General features: G+C 45.6%; 1 protein-coding gene across 1 annotated transcript in view; it reads right to left on the bottom strand.

The window, feature by feature from the left end:
- Nucleotides 1-370: 370 nt before the first annotated feature.
- LOC142578318 (uncharacterized) overlaps nt 371-26,418 on the bottom strand; it is a 45,573-nt gene continuing 19,525 nt past the window's right edge. Inside the window, exons 2-3 of the mRNA XM_075687718.1 lie at nt 1,859-1,936; nt 371-463 (exon numbers count right to left, since the gene is read on the bottom strand). Of these exons, the coding sequence (XP_075543833.1) occupies nt 371-463; nt 1,859-1,936 (171 nt within the window). The remainder of the gene's footprint in view (nt 464-1,858; nt 1,937-26,418) is intronic.

The following is a 26,418-nucleotide window of genomic DNA, read 5'->3' as shown; positions in this document are numbered from 1 at the left end:
GCAAACCCCGAAATGTTATCCAGCCGCCTAGCTTAGCCTTTTAACCAGTAATCTACTCGCGTAACATGACCTAACATTTATGCTGCGCTGTACGCGGGAACTACAGGCAAATCCGGTTTCTTCAAATTTCGTTTATCATGACGCATATTCAAGAAAAAGAAAGCTCTTATCGTATAACTTTTCGTAAACGCAGGTGCCAGCCATTTGGTATATAGCGCACATTGCCAGCGTAGGAGGCCCGCCAGTGCCAACATAATTTTACAAACGAAACACATTGCGAATTCCGCAACAGCGGTCGAATTGAGTAACTATTTCACAAATTCTTTGGATGTGCATAGCACAAGGCGACGAAGGTTTCAGGTTGTGGCTATCATGGTATTGTCGCCACAACACCTGCGGAAGCACCACTGGCACCAAGTATTCTCATGGGAAGAACGACGCCATGTGCCTCCGTAGCAGTGGCCTAAGAGAGAGCGGTCATGTGTTCAATGCTGTACATGATAGCGGCGGCAAGTATTTTGTGCACGCTAGTTCCCGGATGACGATGGCGCGATGGCCCATTTACGCGCATTGACTACGGACTTCGCTCTGTCGTCAGAAACGTGGCTGTCTCGACTGGGAGCGAAGGAAAGTGTCGGTCTCCGTTCTCATCTAGAACCATGTAAGCCGTTGGATTGGGCCAGTAATGAACATTGTCCACAACAAACACTATTTGTCGTTAAAGCTTTATGCGCTTCCACCTTTCGATTTCTTCTCTGGGTAGCTTTTTTCTGTTTTCTTTTGTTCTCTCGCCCATATTTCGATATATGCTATTTCGTGGACGTGTACGCAGACGTAATGTCCCGGTTCCTTCCACAGTCTCACCTGACGCTCGTACAGTATGTACAAACCAATTAAAATATTGATCCACAAGCTTATTCATGTCAAATATATACAAACATACACGGCACTGCACAACAATGCTAAAAGAAGACGCGTAATCAGCAGACTCGGCATTATTTAAAGCAATTTCGGTTTGAAATCGTGATTAGTAATCAGTAAAAGCACACACTGTAATAATCATAATCAGTCATATAAAGAGAGATAGAATAACTATATAAGAAAGATAAAAGACTACACAGAGGTGCAGACTAGCCACAGAACATTGAAGCCACAGAACGATATCACATCGATGACACTGAGGAAAATAGAAAAGCACATAACTATACCTAGCGCAAAAAAAAGCAAGCATAGTAACGCCTGCCTAGAAATCTCGAAGAGCGGAAATAAAGATAGGGTTACGAAAATCTGTAACTTAGAGCTACTCTCTTTTTTTTTTTAGTACAGAAAGCAAGCACGCTGCATTGAAATCGCTTTAGCCTTCACCTGAGATTCTGCATATCTCGAATGCCTTGACAACCGGATGTACAAAAGCAGTGCAACACGCGTTTTCCGACTGCCCTACTTATGCGCGGAGAGTGGCACTAGCACCCATCGCTAGCACGTACCAACAAGCAAACGTTATGGTGGAAGTTGCGAAGCTAAATTTTACCGCCAGAAACAATCATCTATAGTAAAACTCGATTATGACAACCCACCGGTACAGTAAGACGTGCTCTTTATCGAATATGCAGAACGTGCATACCTATAACATGCTAAACAAATTCCCTAAATGTATATACAAGTTGGAAAATATTACTCTGCCCTGCCCCGTCTACAGAAGAAAGAATTCGCTGCCATAGGGAACTTTTCCGCAGCGGCTTTCCCACTTCTGTATGTCGGCCATGGTTGCGATATAGTTGGGATCATCTTCCGCCTGTGGACGAATGTCTAGCTTCACAATGGACAACTATACATAAGCCGTTCAATGGGCTGCCACCGACCAGCCGCCTTTCTGGAAACGTAACGGCGCATCTACGTGTGTACCGCCATGAGTTGCTTCCGCGACTTTGTCGACCTGGACCCCGCCAAAGCCCAAAAATCAGTAAGTGGACAAAGGACTAAAAAGAACGAGTACTATCGCGATGTGCTAAACTCTGTAGATAAACATTACTATATGCGCTATGGGCAAACGTCTGCTTCACACCAGTATTCTTATGTCTGTTGTTAGTTATTGCAGACACAGCTCTTTAGGACACCCACAATTGTGGTCGCCTTCACGAGAGATTCTAGGCAATCAGCGATGAAACTCTGTGGGCCTACAACAGCGCCGTAACACACGCCCTGGTTAGTGGAAGAAACAGTTTTCAGTAGCGCATGCTGCCTCTAGGTGTCAGCTAATCCCATACTCATCTAGACGCACATGTGCCCTTCTTATGACCTAACTGGACACCGGCGTGCTAGGACATAGGAGCGCATGCGCACCTAGAGCCTGCATGACCATGCACAGAGCTTGGTGGCGAGCATTGAGCTAGAGCAAACACTGACACAGGTGTGCGTCTGCCATCGTTTGAATCTTCATTACAACTTGTACTCTTAGCACCGGAAAGCGTCAGAATATTTCAGCTGCGCACTGGAATTGCCGTAGCGCCTCCTGGACAGCGCTGTTTTAACATACAACGGTGCACATGAACGCGGTTGAGGCCAGAGTTGTGTACAGAGAGGCGTCTGATGACAAGCTGTCGACTAGAAAGTGTACAGAACAGTCCCCAGCGTATAATTTTACCCGCCGCGGTGGCTTAGCGGCTATGGTGTTGCGCTGTGTAAGCACAAGGTCGCGGGATCGAACCACGGTCGCGGCGGCCACAGTTTATGCTGGCGAAAGGCAACGCCCGTGTCCAGCGCATCGGGGCCCGTTAAAGATCAGCTGGTGTCAAAATTATTCCAGGAGTCCCCCACTACGGCGTGACTCATAATCCGATCTTGTTTTTGGCACGTAAGGCCCCAGAATTCATTTCAACAGAAACGCCAGCGCATCGTGAGTACCTCATCATATAGGATTGCTGCGTTTCGTTTTGTTCAACGCCAAGTTCCTTCGCTAAGTTTCCGTTTTTTTTCTAAGCCTTGCCGCATAAATGAAGCATGTTCAACCTTCTTTGAGTTACCACAGCTGAACCAACGTACCCGATAGGCAGAATGGCTGCACGTCTTACGTGAATGCCTGAAGCCGCACTAATGAAGGGAAGTCCCAGTAGTAATGTACTGCGGCGGCATTATGGAGCTGGTGCGAACCGTGTATCTCTATTTCCGTAGTCATTTCCCCTTAAATTTTTCACCGAAATTATATAGAAAGTCGGAACACACAATGCGTCAGAAGGTCTTAAATTTTGTACCTAATGTAAATAATCATTGCTACTTATCGTAATTTTTAAAATAATGTTAGAGTTGTGTAACAGTAACGAATGAATGAATTAGAAAAAGTGCGCATTGGAACGTTCTTCTTTGCGATTACGCAACTTTCTTTCTGTATGAAACAGTAATATTCCGCCTGGGGATTTCAAGCTATGTGTATGGATAAACTTTCGCACTCTCATACTCCCCATGTTTAAGAATGCTAGATTTATTTAATAGAAATGTATAGATTTATGAAACTCTTTATTCCCCGCAGGTTGGCCAAGGGCTAGTATAAGCGCCTTTTTGTTATCGTTCAAGGCTGATAATTTTACGATTTTAATATATCTGTTTCCGATAATCTTCGTGCATCGTGTTTAGTTTGGTACGCATGTCTATTGTTCAGGGGAGATTGCGTTGAAGTCAGTGTAGCGAATTTTGAGAACTTGAATAAAACAGCCACATCTTTTCTTTTTCCATCGCACAGTAAAACAGCGTCTAAGCGCCTACATGCCCGACCTTACTGCAGCGCGACATTTCAATTGACCTTCAATTTTGAAGTCTCCTTTCATGATCTTTAAATTCACCTTTTATGTAGTCCTAAATAAATATCTTAGCTGCAGGGGAGAAGGTAGTGGTCGTGTTAAAGATGTCTTGCTGTTCAGGCTGGACTACTCGTTTTGAAGGTCTGTGGATTATTCAACTGCGAGGCCGGACCGCACCCTACAACCGATGTGACTAGCGAAGTAACGCAATGCCACCTACGAGGTTGAGTGATTTCCCTTTCCATGTACATTTGCATTGCTGCTGCGTAGTGTGGCTGCCCAAAATATACTGCCGCGCACGTCTGGCAGGCGCTTTTCACCGTCAGTGGCTGGCCATCGCGGCCATCAAAGCGCCGCGATAGCCAGCATTCCAGTCCCCGGCCCCCGTGGAGGCCACCGTTGCTCTCCTGAGCTGGCTGCGCCCTCACTTTATTCGGGTCGAGGCCATGGCACCTCAGCTACCTGCCCGGCCCGAGGCACCATCGCCGTCAGTGCCTCACGACGTCGTCCTGTACATGACAGTCACGGAGGACTAGTCCCCCTCCTTCTGCCGAGGGAGAGGGCCAGTGTGGGGCGCTGCTATCAACAGCGGCCAAAAGCATCAGGATGCCCGCTCTGAGGCATACTCCCGAAGTACACGGCTGGGCGTGCCCGGGGGGCGGGAAATCAGTCGCGACAATTGGCCCCTGGGTACAGCCAAGATGGTGCTCCGTGCTTGTCTGCAGGTCTCTAAGAGCCTCAGCTGGCCGCCTGGCTCAGAAACCACGGCCCTCAGTCCACAATAGAAAACTTTTGGCGCGTGTGTGAATCCTGTGAGCTATTGTGTAAACTTCGTGGCATTGTCGCTACGACGTCGCTGTTGCCATCAATGTCGTTGAAACTTTCGACATTGATTTCCACCAACCGACTTATTCTTGCCACTTCTTCTGTGTGAGAACATGACATGTTTGAGGCTTATCATCATCATTGTCATGATGATGATAAGCCTCAAGATGTAAGATGTTACATCTTCTTAGTGCCGCCGACGCTATCTTTAAGAGGATGAAAACAAAGACTTACACAGAAACACACAGTTATTATGGGAAGGGCAATTTGTATGCGATGGTCTGACATAATCCAATCCTTGCCCACAACACTATTGCTTGTTCCGGCCTCATAACTGCATGCAGGGGCGCCACTGCTCTTGGAGTCTATGTGCAGTGGAAAGCCTTTCCCTAACTGCCAAGCACTGCTTCTGCGTGATAGCTCACTGGCTAGTGCGCTCAACTCCCAAATTCACATTGCTTAGCTAAACCTGGGCTCAAATCCCAGTGGGGCGGGCGTTATCTTTTTCTTTTGGTGGGGCAACAATGAACCTAGGGACGACATGTAGCTTGACAACGACAAAAATAATGGTTGGTCGTCCATGACGAAAACGGTCGTCCTCAGAGTAAGGCAATGGACAGATGGACAAGGGAAACCCAATTTCGGGCATTTAACTGCTGCCACGATAAAAGACAGGTTCACATAAAGATGTAGTGTTGAAGTGAACAACATCCTAGTCAAACTAACTGTGCTTTCTGAGGCTAACGTCTCAACAGGAGGACTAGTTTTTATCAAGGCCTATGAGAGGTAACAGGGTGTTTGTAGTGTATAATATGCAATTACAGCAAGCTTCGTCAGGACGCAGACACAAAATCAATTGAAGTGTTTATTCTCCAGTCGTTATTTGTATGTATTTATGTGCAAACGATTTTTTATATAATATACCTTTAAATAAAATATATGAGAAAGCTAACTTCTTCGCGCACAATCAGCGACTTCGGCAGCGTTAGTGGGACGCAGCTAATGTGACAGTATTCTCTAAAATTTTGCACATTTTTTTATGTTGGAAAATATTGTTAAACTTGTCTTTTTCAATTGCTGCGTATGGCTAATGTGATGCCACATAATCCTCATTTGCTGTTAAGCAATCAGCAAGCCTCTAACTAAGTAAGACTGGCAAAGTTTACGTCGTCACAGGAGGCCGCTTCTAGAATTTCAAGGGTGTACCACCACCCACCTCTCACATTTGCATTCCGCCAGGCTTATTATTTTTCGGACTTACGTACAGCTGGCCGTAAAAATTAATCTTCCTGTCAGAGTGTAGCTTCTGAGTGTGCCCAGCGCAAAGAAATGTTCGTTAATTACGATTAAATGAGACTCCATAACATAGTACCCTGTTTTCCTCAATGGCCTTATTGTTCAATACCAGAATACTCACAGATTTCTTTAAGAAGGGGGGAAGGCAAAGGGAGAAAAGGGGCGTGATGACAGACAGCAGCATTTTGTGGAACACCACTGCTGCTGCCGCAAAAGGGGCCCATCTTCTATCGCTGACGTACTAGGATTCCTGTGTAAAGAACAATACGGCGCCTTTGCGCTATCCCTGTTACAAGCGCACACAGCTCTGTTTCTGTCGTTTTTGCGTTACCGTCCACTGGCTCTGGCTAACGCGTACGACTCAAATATTCGAGCGTTCGAGCGTTTATGACGTCAGGCTCTGGGTGTGTACCCAGTAATATTTCGGTAAGTGTGCCCCAACCAGTGTAAATTTCATAAATTGCAAGATACCATCATATTCGAACGCAGGTCATGCTTGGTGGCCTGGTAGTGCACATATCTACATAATTCCCTATCGCCATCTGGCTGCTTTGCTCTTACAGATATCTCACGCCACATTTTTAGGAGTTATCATGAGTCCTCAAAGGGCTGCTTTCTGTCTTACGCGAGCATCAAGACTTTCGCCAACCATGCGGTTGCATCAAGAATCACAAGTACGCTTCACAAATTCGATAATTGTGAAGCCCGGTCAGTCAGCATGGGATTTGCAACATACGACGCTGCTATCGTTGAACAAATCTCATGGAGAGTGAATGCACATTTACACCGATGCATCGGTGTCCTCCATCAGCGGCGCATGTGCTGTTGTTCTTCCGATTTATTGTGACAAGTGTATTAGTTGTCACAATAAATTTCAGGGTACTAGGTTCAAAGTACCTCATATGTCAACGTCTATGGCAACTCGTCAATCTGCGTGCCAATGCTAATTATACCATCTACAAGCACAACCTGAAAAAAGAGCCGTGTGAGAGCAAGGGTATTGAGCTCAAAAATACACACGTAGGCTTAGCTGCACAACGCAGGGGAAGAATATTAATGAAATAAAACAAAGGTAGAGATGCAGAGAAAAAGGAAATAACTAGCTGGGCACACACGTACGGGTTGCAGCGTCATTTGTTTGAGAGCCCCTGTTGTCTAACCCTCTAAAGTTTGCAGTCTGCACTGCAACAGAACTCATGAGCAGCCGTTATTCGAGGTAGGTAAAGCTCGCCATCAAATTCTATACAATGGACATTCTAATGACGTTAAAAGCTATCACATTAAAGCAAGTCGGACAATTCCCACAACGCCTTCTAGCTTGGACGCGGTGAGGCGTTTTCGTTTACTTACTCACCAATCTCCTGGAACACCCCTACGACGATCCCTTCAACAAACACTTCAACCTTTTTTGAGGAAACTGCCCCAGGACCTGACCCGCTTCGATTAACGTTTACTGTGCCGTCTCTAAGAAGAGTGGCTTTTACGAAAGGTTACTCATTTCTTATTTAAATCGGAGGCACAACCGTGTTTGGCTTGTGTAAATAAGAAGGGTCAATTCATCATGTTGTGTGTTTTGGTCAGTGTGATGATTTCAATCGAGATCTTCAGGGTTCTCTAAACACGTTGGATTCTAGACACATTCAGAGCCAAAGACTCTAGGACCAGAATCTGAAGCCTTGCAAGCTCAAGAATCCCAGCATTGTTACTACTGCTAAAATTTACTGGCCTATGTGTCCGTTCGTCGGCGTGATGGGCATCCATAGGTGTGCACTCAGCTAGTGATCTTTTTCTCTGCATCTCTGCCTTTGTTTTATTTCATTAAAATCATTCCCCTGCGTTGGACAGCAAAGCGTATACGCGGGTACTGTGCAGGTCAAGCCACTTACTTTCTCTCACTTATTTACTGTATCAGTCCAGCGCAAGTCATGTGACTCAATTAATATTTCTACAATGTTTTCTCTCTAACCAATACTGCAATAAAGGCTTGATTGTGTTATAGGTGCGAAATTTTCAGCACCTTCTTGTGCAACATTTGAAAATAACGTTATTTTCCGCTTTAAACTGAGTGTGTCTTTTCATTCATTTGGACACTCTACAATTCTTCGCCGGTGTTACTTTACGGCGGGAAAGGGCGTACAATGCCCGTAGTGAAAAACGTCGTGAGCGCGGTCGCTTGGCAAATGCAACCAAACGCGACGTCGTAAACAGATAGTGTGCAGGCAAGACTGAAAAGAAAAAGTAGCATTCTCAGCGAGCCTATACAGCGACGCTGGTCTTTCTGCCAATAGGTGTTGCAATCGACTGCGTCTTTAGAATATAGGCGAAGGGAGAAAAAGCGGGTGACCATAAGGGATGAATGCCTAGAATAAGCGATATATGCATGATCAAGCGCCAAGGGCGAAGAACTTGAGCAAAGCACAATGCACGAACTGAAACACAGGAAGGTGAAATGGTCGAGCCACGTGCGATGACTCTCTAGCATTGGAAAAAAGACAGGATGGTGGTGTCCATGTACCGCTGCGTGTGAGGAAGCAGAGTGAGAAGGAGCAGTTTAAAATGCGATCCAACATCCGCGCACAGCTGTTAGCAAGGATGTCTATCCAGATAAGCGGTGAAAAACCTGCCGGGTAGCAGTGTATTGTACACATGTTCCTGCTAGAGCATGTGTCGCGACGAGGTTTGAATGTATTTCGGCTTACTGCTGTCCCCCCCCCCCTTACAATAGCACCTTCCACCTTTCACGTCATTGCTGTTTCGGCGAAACAGGAAACGTCGATTGTAACTGCCTTACTGCAGAAATCGTCGTCATCTCAAACAATAAACGTTGACACGGAGCGGTAGCTCACATTGTCTAACTAGGATCAATTTTGTTGTTTAATAACGAGGCTCGTTGCATGTATCCTGTTAAGCATGAAATGTTCTGGCTCCCATTGTCGACGACCTTCAAGTGACCTTGAGTCAGAAGCTAGGGCCGTTAACCGGGCACTCAAACGAGAACATCCAGGCAAGCTTGCGCGAACAAAACGAGATCACCCTGGCAACCAGCCAAAACATAACAGAATGCGGTCTCTGGACCGCAACTCTTTGTACAGGACCACATTACATAAGCATAAACAATTTTCTTTGGGGGCAGAGTCTAGGTGGGTTGACGACTCGTACATTTGCGTGTGCTGGGTTCTCGCTGCTCAGTTTGCGTTGAAGTGATAGGCAGAACGAAGGTGACTTCGCTCGCTCCTGCTGCCGCGCTTGCTCACGCCAGCGCTTTCACAGTGTCCGCAGTCATGGAGTGCAATCTGTGAATGTTTGCCCGTGCGCGCTGACACCGTGCTTGTTAATTTAATTAGGAAGCGAGCGTTGAGAAGTTTATACGACCGATCAAACTACTATCCTTACTTCGTATGGCTGGCCACTAATTCTCTATCGCAATCGAACCCACGATGCGGCGGCCAGGCTTGCACTGCCCGTCCCAACGTGGGAGCGGCCCGCTGCGTGATAATCGCGTATCTCAGGACTGTCAACACAGTTTTTTCATCTATCCATCCAATCGATGCTTCGCCTTTCGGATGAAAGTGCGATATTTTTTTTTCATTTCTCCCACGCATATTTGTTGAATGAAATCCCTTTCCCGCGAAAGCTGCAACGGTCCAAATTCATAACTACTTTCAAAACTCCGTAGCTAACATTCTATGGAAACATTGTATGAATATTACTAATGTCTGCACCAGCTTCTTTTTCGTAATAACTGTATCGTGTTTATAACTTTCCTTTTTTCTTAAGGCCCTAGCTAAAATTGTAAAATAAGGTTTGTTTGTGTTGCTGCTATTATTTATATTATTAATTGGTCCGTGTATTATATCTTTGTCATACCTACAATTATTCTTTTTTCTTAATTTATTTATTGGTAAAAGTACAGAAAACTACATGTTTTAGTATACATAACGAAGTCCCATAGTCGAAGACTGCATGGAGACCTCCTGTTAAAGACACTTATGATGGTATACAATGTTTAAAGCAACAGTAGCACAAATGAGAGCTAAGGGCAATATCAAAACATGTTAGAGCATGAGTAAAAACAACACTTGTTAACAGCATGACAGTATAAAAACCAGAATAAAATTAGGAAAAAACGGACACTATCAGTAATCAGTATCAGTAATGAATGCTTTTAGTTCTCTCTAAAATTGGTATAATTTTTTTTTGCATTTTGGATCATATGTGGTAGAGTGTTCCAAAGCGATATCGAGGAAAATTCCGCAGTCTCTTAAGTATAAACTCTAGGTAGACGGAAATTATTATTGAGTGCAAATCTAGTGTGGCTATGAGCTACCAGGTCACAAGGTGAGAAGCAGATCGGAGGTAGTTCCTCAGTCATATATTTGTAGAATAATATTCCTAGGTTATATTTGGTGAGTTCTGAAATCGTTGGGATGCTGTTCTCCTGTAGTTGTGATTTTCCATCTGCAATGCGTGAACTGCTTGCAATAATTCTTATGGATTGGTTCTGAGTTACCTGGAAGGAGGCCAAGTGAGTGTTACGAGTGTTACCCAAGCATATAGTGCCGTAGTTAATATGAGAGTGAATGAACGAGTGGTGTAGCGAAAATAATGTGCCATGTGTAAAGTATGGACGAGTTTTAATTAGAACACGAATACCGTAGGCTATTTTCTTTTTATGTGAGAAATGTGATCTTTATATTTCAAATTGCAGTCAAGAGAAATGTCAAGGTTAGTGGTTTGTTGTCTGGAATAGACATTAGGCACTGACGCAACCTGAATTCTATTAGATAACTTTTTAATAGTGAGAGGGCAGGATCACGTACACGGATAGCCTAAAGCTTAGCAAAAAGGATACTATGGTTTAAGCAGTCGGATGCCTTTGTTAGATTGATGAAGACTGAGCCTGCAAATAGACCTTCCTCATATTTTTTTAATTGGTCAGTTAGATGTATGAGTGCCGAATCTGTGGAGCATCCATTTCTTGATTGCGTATTCTTGGTTAATACTCCTCTGTAACTATTAGGCTCTGAAGGTATCCCAAATAAATAAATAAATAAGTTCGAAAAATTCACTAATTAACATTTTCATCGCACACTGCAAAACTGATGCCGAGTGGCGGTAAAGTCCTGTCTGCTTACCAAAGACTAACTCAACTTTCGATACGTCTGTCTTAAAATGTGCTATACCATACGCTGGCGTTCCAAACAAAAGTTCCAGAAAGCATTCTTCTAAAAGTTGGCGGTAATATTAATGGCTACGACAATGCATTTTTAGCAGCTTTCGGACGATTATTTCAAAACCGGCTTTAGTCTAACATTCAAACTGCCTCAAGATATAGCCCGTTATACTTAGTGGTACGGGCTGGAGCACCTTTCTTATGTATTTTTCTTTTAGCTCCTAAATAATATATGTATCAAGATATGTTGGGCGTGGGCAAGAAGATTGTTTTCACTTACGTCAAACGAATCTCATATTTTTTTTTTCGGTTACGGCTGAACGTGGAACGACGTACGCTGCTGATCGGCGGCTATACGCTCTTCCGAAGAGCTTTGTCACAATTATTTTCTGTTTATTTTTTTCTGTGCCTGTGGCAGTTTGCCTGACATGGCGAAATCTTTTTTCACTTACTTGCACCTGACTAGGGCAACATAACCGCAATCAGTACATCCTCACTGCTGTCGAACAGCCGCATTCACCGAATCGTCTGGTTATGACTTTTAAGTAAGTATATTACCCTCTTTTTGCATTTGCTGGAGCATGTGAAAAGACTACGCAATAAACGCGCTGTAGAAATGGCGCAATAAACTTAAACGCATGACCGAACGGTCCAATCGATGGCTGTCGATTGTTATTGAGGACACACAGCTTACGGGCGCTTTGCCTTACTCAGATGTTAAGGGAGCAAACAAGGCGTTAACCACATGAGGCAAACCGTCACACAGAAAGAAAGATAAAATAATATAGAAAAGCAAAGAAATACACACACACAAAATAAGCCATTTGGTATAAAGCCTAGGTAGTCTGGTATGGATAACGGGGATTCTATCGCAAAGCTATAGTCATGTGCATTGTGCCCCTACTTCTGTAAATTCAATACTAAGCACTAAATGCGAACTTTCAGTTTCGTTATTTCTGTTAATTTCGGTGTTCCGGAAGGTCAGTTATTGTGGACGGTACGTACATTCTATTCCAATTCATCGGCCTATATAAAGGTTACAAACAGAAATAAGGGGCCTCAGAAAGGCTGGCAACGTTTCGATAGGACGGTCTATCTTCGTCCTTCTATCGAAACGTTGGCCAGCCTTTCTGAGGCCCCTTATCCCTGTTTATAACCTTTATACCACAGTCTGCTACTCCATGTGCCAGCTCCTTTCTTGTTTTTGGTTGTCTATGCATAACACTTTTAGCGCATAAAGCCAATTCTCAACGCCTTTATCGTAGGAAAGCGAGCCCTCAACAACGCTGGCTCTGACTTCCATCCAAGTGACCTACTACATACAGATTATCTCTCTTGGTTCCACAGAATCCCATACCTAACACATTTGATGACGGCGAAATATACATGTACGATGGACATTTATCCACGCCTTCCAACCACTGTACTCTGAAGGAAGCGGAAGCTTCGCCGGATCCTGCTTCGAGGAAGAGCTTGTCCTTACCGATCCTTCGTATCTTTAAGATCAACCAGATACGTCGGACGTACGTAGAAAGAAATGTTAAGGAATACGTTGGGCACATCTTCGTTGAACAGTCGCGCGTATGCCCGACGCAAATTTAAACACCCTGAATGCAAAAAAAAAAAAAACATCCGTTTGCTTATATTGACTCGTATCTTTAACAATCGCAAATGCATTGGAGTCCAACACTCTTACACCTTCTCTAGATACATAATCTATTGATGCATGCAACTTTATGGCGCCAATTCCTATCCCCCCCATTATTGCTAACAATTATTATAGTTAGGTGGGTTGTGTTAGCCTAAAACACCCGGGTTTTCAGTGATTTCCACTTACAGAGAAAATGTTTCGCCGGCCTTCCAGTACATGATCTCATTGGTGAAATACTGTGTCAAGTCAACGACCTTAGCATTTTTCAGTCCCTCAATAAGAAACTCAGACTTTGCTTGCGCACAGCGATTCTTACCACATACTGCACCGAAAACACACGACGTCCCGGCTGCCAAGAACAGAAAGCACCTACCGAAGAAGGACATCTACTGCAGAGAGACGCTGCGTACTCCGTGATCACATTCATGTAAAGCCTATCACGTGTTCTTCACCTTGTAACAGTGTTTCAAACCGTCTCTCGGGGGAAAACTAGCGATAAGAAATAAATGACAAAAAAATTCGCAATTCCACAATATGCTTCAGCCACAGCGGATCTTTGCTACGACATGCACTCATAACATGAGATAAGGAATAAATTAGGATAGCGCAGTTTTATTGTTATCCATAACCCCTTTCTTTATTGCATTGATAGCTAACGAAGACGGAAGACAATGACGACTCAGACAATCATATGTCAGCCTTGCCGCAAATACCCACAATAATAATCCGGCTCACCTCATTTAGAGCCGCAAAATAGCGCTATGATCTTTGGACTCCAATTAATTAGAATGTTAGAATTTACGTGACATGTCTTTATGTGATTGCCGTGACAACGAACATCGAAATAAAAATTCGCCAAAAATACTTAAGACTGCTTGCGCGTGAGAATGCGAAACCATTATTGTTCCTTCGGCGGAATGTTTTTATTTTAAAAACTCATCGTATACATTCATGACGTGGCGCCACCTCCTCCCCATTGGCGGTGTCGTCACGTGCCCAATGACGCACGCACTAGACACACTTTTAATCAACCAGAACCGTGGAACCGCCGTCGCGTTGGGGAAGCGTGCTCGTAACGCACCCCCGAGGCCCGGGTTCAATTCCGAGCCAGCACGAAGTATACCAAATTTTCTTTTCAAATTCATTACTTTACATTGTTTGCAGGAGCCTCCATGAGAAATGTGACGTCAATTAAACAATTTTTAACGTGTCTTTACTCTGTGCGCCGTCGGCCAATTTTTTTACCATTGCTCAGTCACGCCGCCGACGACGACGCTGGATTTGCGCGTCATGGGACATATGATGCTTTCGCATTAAAAACGTTCTGACATTAATTTTGATCCGCCAATCACGGAAATGCCTGGGTCCTCGCAGCTAGCTTCAAATTACGATCCAATGCAGATCACTGACAGCAAATTGCGATTTCTAGCTTCGAGATCTAAAATAGGAAAAAGTGTTGGAGTGCACTTTCGCCAAAATAGGAGGCCTCGAGTCCAGCCAGCCGTACAGAGTGAACAACTTTACAGGGCCTCAACCAGTGATGACTCAGTGTTATTTAGTCGTGGAGGAAAATTCTTGCTGTAACCCTACTTCTGATCCAATGGTTCCTGTGGGAATCACACTGCCTCAAGATGTACGGTATGTCCGACCAAGAGAAACGCTGAAGTGAGAAACTGCAGTATCATAAACTCTGAGTACATAATTTATTTAGATTTTGCGCCATAGACCACCAAATTTTTCTTACATTCCGGAAATCTCCGCGTTGCGGCAAATCAGAACTCTGTGTCGCATCTCTGGAGCCCACAACTTAAGAACTGCGAATTGACAGCGGGGACACAGAAAGACCGTTCAAATATTTCATGGCAGTTATTTAAACACGTGACGCTGCGAACATACGAAATTCAATTGTGTCAAGCGGCCCCTATTATTGTGACACTAAAAAAAAAACCTGGGTTTTGCGTACCAGAGAGGGAAGGGGGGAAGGCAAGGTAGGGAGGTTAACCAGACTGAGTTCCGTTTGCTATCGTACACTAGGGGAGGAGAGGAGTGAAAGAGAGATAGGGAAAACATGCGTCTATATCGCATTTTCACGTGTACTAAGTAAAGTGCAGGATGTCTGCACTCGGGCACTCAAGTCTGCTGCCTTCAGCTAGTGAAAAAGCGCTCGAATGGCTTTCTGGGCTAATGAACTGTGAGGCCAGGCTCCCAAGACCTTTGCTTCTGTGAATGACCTATCGTCAAGTCTGTTCAAGGCACACTGGAGAGTCTGACGTTGGTTATTGAAGCGAGAACAGTGGCACAGGAGATGACTTTTGGTCTCTTCACACTAGCACTTAGCGCACATCGGTGAATCCGCCATTCCAATGCGATAGCTGTAGGAGTTAGTGAATGCTACTTCTACCCGCAGCCAACACAGCAGTGTTGCTTCACGTCGTGAAAGGTTTGCTGATAGTTTCAGTTTCTGTGATGGGTCGAGGCTGTATAAACGACACTTAGAGTTCTGTGGTGTATGCCAGCAACTGAAAGTGATGGTACGACCGAGACTACGAAGCTCTCTTGCAGGGCCTACTCTCGTTAAAGGGACACTAAAGGTTACTTTTAAGTGAACGTGGACTGTTGAAATATCATCCCAGAAACCTCGAAACGCATGTTTCGTACCAAGGACAGACTTATTTTAAGAGAAAATGCGTTCTGAAGCGTCCGCGTACCTCTAGCGCAGTTCAAATCGCCCGCCCTCCGATCGAGGAGTACTGACATCATGGTCTCATAGTGACGTTGCGCCATCGGTGAGTAGAACGGCGTCCGCAGACGGCGCTACGGCTTTTCTGCGCAAAACGCAAACGCGCGGCACGAAACAGAGCCAAGACAGAGCCGACAGCAGAGCGAAAGCGGGAGTATGGTGGCTAGCGGAAGGAGAAACGCGCGACCATAAGCCGGTACTTTATTCTATGACGCAAACTTCGAAGCTCGTCGCAATGGACCCTGACAACGACAGATTGGCTCGCGATGCTGGGCTCAACTTCAGTGATTTGAGCACTGACGAGCGCGACCTGCTGCTGAGGGCTCGCGCTGCCGGCGTCGTTGCGTACTACGACGGCGGCCTCGACACCCGCTCTCCGGAGAGGGAAAGCAACGAGGGCTTCCCACGACATCACAAGGACGTGGCATTCTCACTGCTTGTTCGAAATGAAAGTTTCGTGAGCCGGCAGAACCCGCACAGCATGACGCGATAACGAAACTTCTGAAACTCCAAAGCGTGCGCGGCGCAGAGTCGAGCGCGCAGAGTCGAGCAAAAACGAAACCTTTCGACCACCCATATTACAGAAGGTATATAACGTCAAAATATAATTTTTTTCTCAGAATCGAATAGACGTAGACAAGTAGCATTTTCTTCCGTCTTATAATCGAATGAAATGATATTTTCAATACGAGTAGTTGAGTATTAGTAACACAAATTATGAGGAGTGCTTTCGTCATCGGGATAGTACCTGAATGTCGCTGGGGGGTCTCAAATCGTGTCATGCATTTACCTCAATTTCTCGGTTACTAAAGCTCTGTTCGCGATTATATTGACGCCTTAGACGTTCTAGAACATTGCTCTACCACTTTAACTTGACTTTCTGGTAACCTTTAGTGTCCCTTTAAAGGTAGAAGAAATGCCGATGCTCTAGCCTGGTCACGTCGGGCAGCGTCATCGGCGAAGTGATTACCAACGATGCCACAATGTTCCCGTAGCCACTGAAAGATTATATCATGTCCTCGTTCAGAAGCGCAATGGCAAAGTTCGTTGATTATAACACCAGCTGTTCGTAATTACCACGTCGTAAACCTCGCAACCTTTGGAGGGCTGCTTTCGAATCACAAAATATTGCCCATTTGCTACGTGGTTCCTTTTCAATGCATTCAACAGCAGCGCGAACAGCAGCAAGTTCGGAAACTGTAGATGTCGTTACGCGTGAAGTCTTAAACTTTATGAGAACCGATTGAGATGGTATAATAATGGCGCCCATCGAACTTTCCAAGACCAAACCGTCCCTGTACACATGGATTCGGTTAGCGTATGAACAATGCAAAAGTTGCATTGTGATCTGCTTGAGAGCCGTGGTGGTCAGGCTAGCCTTCTCCGCAATTCCTACAACAGCAAGGTACACAGGAGTTCTTTTTTTTTCATGCACCGCAGAGGGGATGGAGTTCTTGTTGCGGTCGAGTATATCAAGGACAAAGAGTGCTGGTTAGCTGCAACTGATCTGGAAAACGCTACCTTGGGTCTTTTCTCACGCAAGCGAGCAAGATGGTGGTCAGGGACCCTGGATATATGGCTAACATGCGCCCAGAGTGCGTCGGCAGCTATGTAAGTCGTTATTAGGTGGTCTCTCGCGGTGGCCATTGTGGCTACGGTTGAAGCACATCGAGGTAGTCCCAGACATGTTCGAAGGGCTTGGCCTTGAAGGATTTGTAAGACATGGATGTTAGTTTTGATAGCATTGGACAGCACTGGTATGCCATATCGCAGGTATCCGAGTAAGAGCGTCTTGCATAGTAGAAGCATAGATGCCACGAATATGCCCCACGTTTTACCGACAAAAAACCTTAGTATATGGGCGATAAAGGTGAGCCTCTTCTTCTAACATGAGAAGTGGGGGCTCGGTGAAAGGTCTCTGTCGATAACAACGCCTAGGAATCGGCGAAATTTCGCGTACGAATTTGTTTGGTGGTCAATAGCAATGCGCTATCAGGTCATGGGCTTGTGGGTAAAAGCTACTAAGGCGCACTTCTCGCTCGAAATGCTGAGGCCTTGAGCACACAGGAACGAGGACATTAGCGCCACTGCTTTTTGAAGCCGTGCACGCATCTGGGAATGGGTAATTTCCGAGTCCCATATGCATAGGCCGTCACATATATGAGCAGGTTGACTGTATATGGTAGAACGTCAGCAAGTCGAAAGATTGCAAGGTTGAACAAAGTGGAGCTAAGAACCTCGCCCTGCGGGGCGCCACAGCAAGTGTAATGGTCAGTGCTTCCACCATCTGCACATTGCGCAAAAAAGTACCTTTTGAATACACAGATTCGAATCTTCTGAAACATTCGTCCATCAATTTCGTTATTTTCTTGGGCACCAAGAATGGCTCCATGCGTTACATTATCACAGGCACCTTTCACATCAATGAAAAGTGCAGCCAATATACGTTTGCGGTGTTTTTCTTGTTGCGCAGATGTCACGAGGTCGATGACCTTGTCAACAGAGCAGCGGCCTCTTCTAAACCCAGCCATGCCTCGGGGTATACGTTGTGGCGCTCAAGATACTACTCTAGGCATGTGAGAACCATTCTTTCTATGAGGTTCCCAACACAGCCGGACAGCGCAATGGGTCGGTAGGATGCTAGGTCCAGTGGCGATTTTCTAGGCTTCAGGAGTGGTATCAAGTGGCTGGACTTCCATCAATCAGGAACGATGCCACCATTCTATGACAGGTTGTAACATTCCAGAAGTCGACCTCGACCATCTTCACCTAGGTGGCATAAAGCACCGTAAGTGATGCCGTCCGGTCCTGGCGACGACGAGCACCTGCACGTTGCCAGAGCAGCGTCCAGTTTCTCAAGTCAGAAGAACGCATTCAATTCTGGAAAGCGTGTCGCAGGAACCTCACCCAGAATTTCGCTATTGATGGTGGCCACACTACCTGCAGTCTTCACACACAAATTTTCGTCTATATCCACCTGCGAGCAGCCTTGATGGGGGGCAGGGCGCAGAATGGATGTCGTTGTTGTGGAGACGAGCCAAGGCGACGCACCGTCCTCCATATTATAGACAGTGGTTTGCGGGGGTCAAATGATTCGCAGAACGTGTTCTATCGTTGTTAATCTAGCCTGTCCATACGATATTGGATTTTCTTTTGTATACGCCGAGCGACTCTAAGGTCATGAATTGACTTGGTGCGCCTTTATCGCCTCTCGGCCCTTCTACGAATCGTTCGAAGTCGCTGAAGTTTTATGTCGAAATCCGTACGTTTTGTTGCGTATGTAACGGTGTACTTAGACTCTTCCAACACACTCAATGGTGCGGGCAAATTCTTCTTTGCATGCTTCTTCCACCTTTGTATTATATGTTGACCACCTTAGTTGTCAGGAAGTATAAAAGGAGAAGCTTCCAAACCCGGTGATTGTTAAGTAGTTTGGGATATGGTCACTGCCTTGAGTCTCGATGTCGGAGAACCATCGAGCATTTTGACCGAGATGCCGTGACACCGAATTCAAATCTAAGCAACTGCTATACGTGCCAAAACAGCAATCTCGTTATGAGGCATGCCGTAGTGAGGGGCTCAGGAGTAAGTTTGACAACCTGGTGTTCTTTAACGTGCACCCAATGCACGGTGCACCGGCGTTTTTTGCAATTCGCCCTCATCGAAATTCGACCGCCGCGGACGAGATTTGATCCCGTGAGCTCATGCTTATAGAAACCCAACCCCAAAGCCACAAAGCAACCATGGCGGCTGATGTGGCACTAGGGTTCGCGATGTGTGGCTTCAGTATATTGCGAAATACAGTAGAATATTTCTTCTTCTTTTTCTTTTTTGTTTTCTTGTCCAAACTCAGAAAACACATATTTCTAATCCTAAAAACACTATTCAGACCTCAGAAGTTTAATAATTATCGGAACGGACATGAAGGAGTATTTACCAATGATCATATTTGCAGAGAAGGTACCACAAGCGCCGTTTGACCCCTACTCTTTTATTCACGGCGTCTATCCTCCACATTGACTTTTAACAGAAAATTAGTAGCGGTCACTACATATTTCTCAGACACATATGCTTGCGCTGTCCGTTCGTCACCGGTGAACCCGAGTCTGGCGATCCACTGCAAGTGAACTCAAGCAAAAACCTCACGAGGGTGAACGCGGCAGGTTTATTCCTTTATTTTTGGCTACATACCGTAGAGAAATGGCGTAGCCCCCCGAGATACTCTTCCCCTCAATCTCTCCACAGCAGTACATGCATATAAGAACAGAATAGAAAGTGGTTGTGTGTTCAGAGCGCCACTTGCAATATTTCCCGTGAGTCGAGCCGGTACCTCTTTGCACAGCTTATATAGCCTTGTCCATGCATTCGGTCTAACGCACTGCGCACCGATCCGACTAGCATGACAGTCTCTTAAGTGCAGGCGAGTAGACGTGTATTTGCAACATGTGCCCGCAAACATAAAGATAAAATACGCAACACAATTACTAATCAGCAAGTTTTGTTAACACCTTATATATGCAAGTGTATTCTCAATTTGGCTGCAACAGAAAGCTGGCTTCGTGTAGCCGATGCAGGCCTTGCTTTCTTTTTCTTCGCCTTTTGCCTGTTCACCTGAAAAACAAGTAATTCTCACCTTGTTCGTCGACTAACGGCGATGCAAAAGTAGCAACTCCACGTTGATATGTGCGTAGTCGTCTCGAGGCTAGAATATATTACTTGTCCCTGCTGGCAAACTGCAAAACCAGCTTGAAAAAAGTGTGTGGCAGTTGTAGACACGGAACGTTCCTATCTGACCTTGCCCTACTTTTGTGCTTGCCCTTGTCGCAGTGGTCTATTTTCCTTGTGGCTATACATACAATTACAATAAAGATCATAGGCGCAGCCTTTGTGTGTGCTCACTTTTTTTTTTGCTTGAAGAACACAAATATAGAAAGCCTCAGAGAGGAGGAAAATAAACTACCTACTTCTCCTATTTCAATTATTTCACCTTTCCTTTAAAATCATGTCAATAATGAAGCATGAAAGCCACCGTAGAATTTTACCCTAATAACTGGTAAACCGCCATGGTTGCTTAGTGGCTATCGTTTGGCCTGCTAAGCATGAGTTCACGGGATCGCATCCTGGCCACAGCGCCCGCATTTCGATGGGAGCCAAATGTCAAAATACCCGTGTACTTAGATTTAGGTGCACGTAAAAGAACCAAAGGGGGTCAAAATTTCCGGAGTCCCCCACTACGGCGTGCCTACTAATGAGATCGTGGTTGTGGCACGTAAAACCACATAATTTAATTCTTTTGGATAACTAGTAGCCGAGAGTTAATTACAAAACCTGGCACTGAATTCACAAAGCCCTCCGTTCGTGAAAAAATGTTTGGCATTAGTCGGTGACCTTCACTAATGTTCTGTTCAACATCCCCACACGCTGGCATCTCCTTTCATGAACAGCTCTAGTTTATAGATAAGGTTTTCTTTTCTTATCTTCTACGTACAGCGCATACAGGGAAGAGAACACAGCAAGAATGGCACGAGCAAATTGCGCTGACACGCAAACCAATGAGTTATGGCCAGTACAACTGGTTTGAATGCCTGTGAAGTCATGTTTGCAAGAAAAACTACGCACCAAACGAAAAATGACAGTAGAAATGATCTAGAAGTCACATCGGTTAACAGTGAAAATGCTGGGCGATGAAACAAGGAAAGGCAGTCCAAAAAGGCAAATGAAGATTCACCAAGGCCTGCCAATAAAGTGCAGGGACATTCAGACAAGCAGTACCACCGCTATAAATATGCATCACAGCTCAGCACCAGAAAAGACTGTTATTCACGATATTTTTCATGAATTTTGTGGGAGTCACTTTCACCTGTATTGGGATATCATTCGATTTCACGCGGACTGGAACCCCTTTTTTTCCTTCGCCGATGCTTACTTAAGTACAGTACAAACTATCTGAATTTTGCATATGGTGTTTCCATGCATAAAAAACATCTCTATATGTGCCACCATTTATGCTAGTGATTAGATTTTTCCCTTTTTTACATTATTCACACGATATGTTTTCTCTGTTACATAGCGCCTGTAAAAGGCGTTCGTTCAAAATCAGTTGCGTGTGAAATATATTTTCTTTCCATCTAGCACTAACGCGCTCAAATACGGTTTCTTGTTCCCGGCATGATTGAAACACTAGCCCTCTTTTACTCCTGCAAAGAGTACGTGAAATCCCTTTCAGTGCCTTAGATTTATTCTTAGGTTAAAATATTTTTACTCACTATTAAGCTTTGGCCATAGGCGTTTTGTTGGTTAGCAACGTATGTTGTGTGTTTTAGGTTTTACTATAAGCCCTCTCCTGCAATAACTTCTGCGTGCTTCCCTACGCGTAAATGAATTAACATATCAATTACGAGGGTTGCCAGTACGGCCAGTTTTGGAACGGTGCCATAGAGCCCACATTTCCCGGTGAATGCCTGTTTCCAGGCCGAAACATCGCCGTTACACTAGCGAGGCTAGAGCCGTCGCAGCTGGCGGGGCCATGCGGCCTTTCAAAGAGTGTAACGAACGCAGCTACACGTTCTAACGCGTCAGCGTTAAGGACCCCGTGTCGCGGAAAATCCGGCGTCGAAGAGAAGTTTATTTCAACAAGCTTAATCAGAAAAATAAATGTGCACTTGATGTACAGAAAAAGAAAGAGCATCAACAACAATGTGGCATTACGCCAACAGGCAGGGCACATTACGACGAAACAGTAAACCTTGAGGTTACATACAAGTCTGGCAAAGGTTGTTACATGCCAGGAATTAAGGTGTCAGTAAGAAGGAAGCTGCGCAGTAATGCGCCCTTTGCGGAGTTTTATGAAGCGTGTCGACCATTTCCGCAGCAACTGGTCTTCACTAAGGTTGATCAGGTGGACGCAAGCCTGTTCGTGCATGTGTTTGCGTAAGCGGCATAGTAAAGGGTACATCACTCTCTTTCACCACCCCTGTTTTGCCGTAGCATCTCTTTGTCTCCACAACACGAATTCTCGCACGCACCACAAGACAACTTCGGAAAATCTTCGCGGTTACGTACTTGGATACAAGCCCACATTGAACATGCGCCATAGTAAGAACTAAATTTGTTTTTCCAACAGTACAATCAAAGAGAGCACGTGGTAACCTTTCTTTCTGTCTGCACTGAGGGCAGCGGTTATTAGAATATATTCCCCAGGCTGCATTGCGGTTCCCGGTAGACTAAATGCGCCAACCGCGTTTCCACCCGAAGTCGCCCACCTCGGCAGGCACGGCCGATGTGGCTATCCTCCGCCAGCTGACGCTCTTGGAACGATGCAGTTCTTCCTGTGTCAACTGTTAAATTGCTAGAAATTCACACACTTCCGTTGCCGGTGTGGCAACTGCATATACATCCGGCAAAGTTGATCTAATGGATTGAAGGCTGCTGCATATATATATATATATATATATATATATATATATATATGTATATATATATATATATATATATATATATATATATATATATATATATATATATATATATATATATATATATATATATATATATATATATATATATATATATAAAATGGCAGTGGCTGTTCCGCCGTAGGCCCTACTCTTATTCCTGAAAAAAGGAGCTTCCTAGACGTTCCTAGGAAATAGTCGACAAGTTTCCTGCCTGAATATTCAGGATTGTTTACACGGAATGCTAAGTCCACCCAGGCTCGCTGGAAACCGAAGGAGCGGACGTGCCACTAATTCTGTTTTGTCTTCCCAGAGGCAAGAACCACAGAGTGTAGCTAGCCTCTGTGAAGCCTTGCGTGGTGGGCGCGCTATGCCTGCGATGTAATAGAAGGCAGCTCAAATGCTGGCTTTTATTATGGAGCTGCGCTCTTCTGGCTTCAACAAAAACTTTGATGCCACTGACAGGTTTTTTACTGTCTTCTTATGCACGTCCGACCACGCCTTCTGCGCCACTTCGCCGGACGTGAAGAACACCATCCATGGGACTTTGTCCCTTCTACTACCCACTCAACTTCTTCTTCATTGGCGGATGTAAAGTTGCCAAAGGCCATCGCCTTACTTTTGTCTTTATTCAGAAATGCTCCGGATAGTTCAGAGTAATCGTTAAACAAACGTAAGAAGGCATAATAGCTGTCTTCGTTTCTTAAAAAGAGAGACACGTCGTCTGCGCATGCAGACACGATTGTTTCTGTTTTGCCTGGCAAGGAAAAGCCACGTAACGCTGGGCAAAGTGAAATCGCGACGCAGCAAAGGGTCAAGACAAAGAACGAACAGATGAGGGCTCAGTGAACGTCCTTGCCTGAAGCCACGTGTGACCTGGAAAGAATTGTTTAGGCAACTGTTGAACAACCTGGCCGATAAACCCGAGTAAAAGAAACCAATCTTACTAACGAATTCGCCACGAAAATCGAAGCCTTCCAGCGCGCCATACAGGTACCGATACTCAACACGATCGAAAGCTTTCGCTTGGTCAAGCTAAAGGAAGCAGCCTGGAATGTTCGTCCTAGAATTGAAGGTAAAAAGATCCCTTGTCAATACTAGAGATGAAAAAAATTGATCGGCCTGGTACGCTACACTTCTGCATCTGACTGATTATATCTGGAACAGCCCCACTCACTCTCTTTGCAAGCATTCAAGAGACGATCTTGTAGTCCGCGTTTAACGGCGTAATCAAACGCGGATATCATGTTTCGTAGGCTTAGCCGCCTCACTTGGAAGAAGGACGATCCGGCTATCGCGGAAAGAATCTGGCCGAATGCCATCTGATATGAGCTTATTGACCATGGACAAAAGCGCTTCTTCGACGACATCAAGAAATTGCATGTAAAACTGGATTGGGATGTCGTCTGGGCCAGGCGCAGAGGAGGCATTCATGTCTTTTACTACTGCTCGAAGCTCTTCGAATGTCGCTGGCTAGCTCAGATGCTGTACGACGTTGTCCGATACTTGGGACAGAGCTCGACAGAATTCCTTCAGTCTTTCGCCGTAATCAATCCTACACCAGCTGCTTTCAGCGGCAGTAAACACCTCGCTTACATGCAGTTTAAAGACAGTGTAAATGTCTGACAAGCAGTCACTGCGACTGCCATCCGGAGGCGTGACATGAGGGATTCGGGTAGAGCCTCTTTCCTTTGTCGAACCCGCTCGTATGCGCCGGAGAACAGCTGGGTCAGGCAGAGGATTACCCTGGGTGGCAGCCTGACTGGAAGCTCTAAACGATAGTCTGAGTAAAGTTTCGTACTTGGCTTTCAGAAAGTCGAGATAATCTTGCATTGCAAACGTAATCGTGTCTGCATTGCGGACAATTCGCATCCGCCTAATTACCTCCTTGAATTCGCGAGTGATTCGCGTTTCTTGATCGCGTCCTCCTTGGGTGAGCAGAGGGCGCCACGCCGCCTTCACGTCCTCCCAAGAGCCCTCAAGAGCCCTCAAGAGCCCTCAAAAGTCCTCCCAAGAGCCGTCAAGAACCCTCTGCGTCGCGCTCGCACAAAACTACTAATGCTGGGCTTATCGCAGCGATGCTCTCGGGATCTGTACGTAGACTGACGTCCATTCGCCATAAATCGCATTTCATCGCCGTCTCGCTGAGATACAGACGCACAGACAAAGGGTGATGATCAGAAATGCGGGTTTACCCATGGGAGAGACAAGAATCTCGCAGCTTTCGAGATAGCAGCTAAGTTCAGGGGGAATATGAAATATATCTAGTCTGCTTGCTGACTGACCTCTTTCCCAAGTTGGCCCGAATACGTCATCGTGCAACTGCACCCACGCATCGGAGAGACGAAAATGTCGGGCAAGCCGGCCGTAACGCTCGTATTCCTCGAAAGTGACGGGACCGTTCGGGTCCGCGAGAGTCGCGGCCCTCGTTTAGACAATATTTGAAATCTCCAGCTATGAATGTCGGGTAAGGCTCGAACATGTATGTCAAGTGATTCGAAAAATTCCGTTCAAGTGGATTGGAGCGCGAGTGCATTACATCACTTGTGCCCTAGCCCGTCTCGTGTTCAGCAGAAAATTTGCTGCTAACATTCGTCCGTCTAAAGCATACGTACAGTGCGCTCGCTTTCTAAAACGAGGGCTTAAAAACACTACTCCCACGCCACAAGACGCAGCGTTTGTCAGGGAAAAGAAGGCATAACAGCAAAACTGGTCTTAAAGTTTGACACATCAAGGCATGTCCGAAAATTACATTCTTGAAAGAAAAGCATGTCGACACATCGCGCTCGCGCGAAATACCGCACCTTTCTTTGTCAACGGACCGGAACCCTCGAACATTCATAGAGAGGAAATGCATCATCGCCATGATGCAAGCGAAAAATGTCGCCATGCTTACAGGCCTAATTAAAGAGATCCGCCCATGGCGGAACACGATGCGTCCAACTTTTTCGGGACTTGAGATTTGCTCTCTTTATGCGAACTGCTCGAGTTCGTTTCTGCTTCGCGTGCTCTTTTTCTCTCTTGCTCATCAGTGTTCATTGCTTCTGACATAACAAGAAGGCCGGCAGCTCGACTCACTGGATTCTTTAACGACAACTTCTTTGTTCGAGGCATACGGAATCCGCTGGCCTGTGCAAGTAGCGTCTCCAGCGTGGTGCCAGGTGTCGACGTATGCCGGGACTGGGGGTGGTGGCCACGGCCTACCGGATGAAGCGGCCTGTCCGAGTATCATCCCGCTGGCACGTTGTCTTCGTGCGCTGTGAAGTCCACTGACTCGTCGATTATGAGCTCTGGAGTAGATGCCGTATCGCTTGAGCTTGCCTCGGTTGCGCTGATTTCGGTAGTGCTCTTCTCAGAAGAGGGTATTGGTGGGAACTGCTCGTCTTGCGAGCTGTGTGAAGCCTCCAAGAAAGACAGCGATTCGAAAAGTTCGTTGCGGCGGGGTCCATCAGACGAAGCCTGAGCATCTGGCTCTCGGTTGTCTT

This window comes from Dermacentor variabilis, chromosome 4 (assembly GCF_050947875.1).
Source record: "Dermacentor variabilis isolate Ectoservices chromosome 4, ASM5094787v1, whole genome shotgun sequence".
NCBI lineage: Eukaryota > Metazoa > Arthropoda > Arachnida > Ixodida > Ixodidae > Dermacentor > Dermacentor variabilis.
This window is presented reverse-complemented; position numbering and strand designations above follow the sequence as displayed.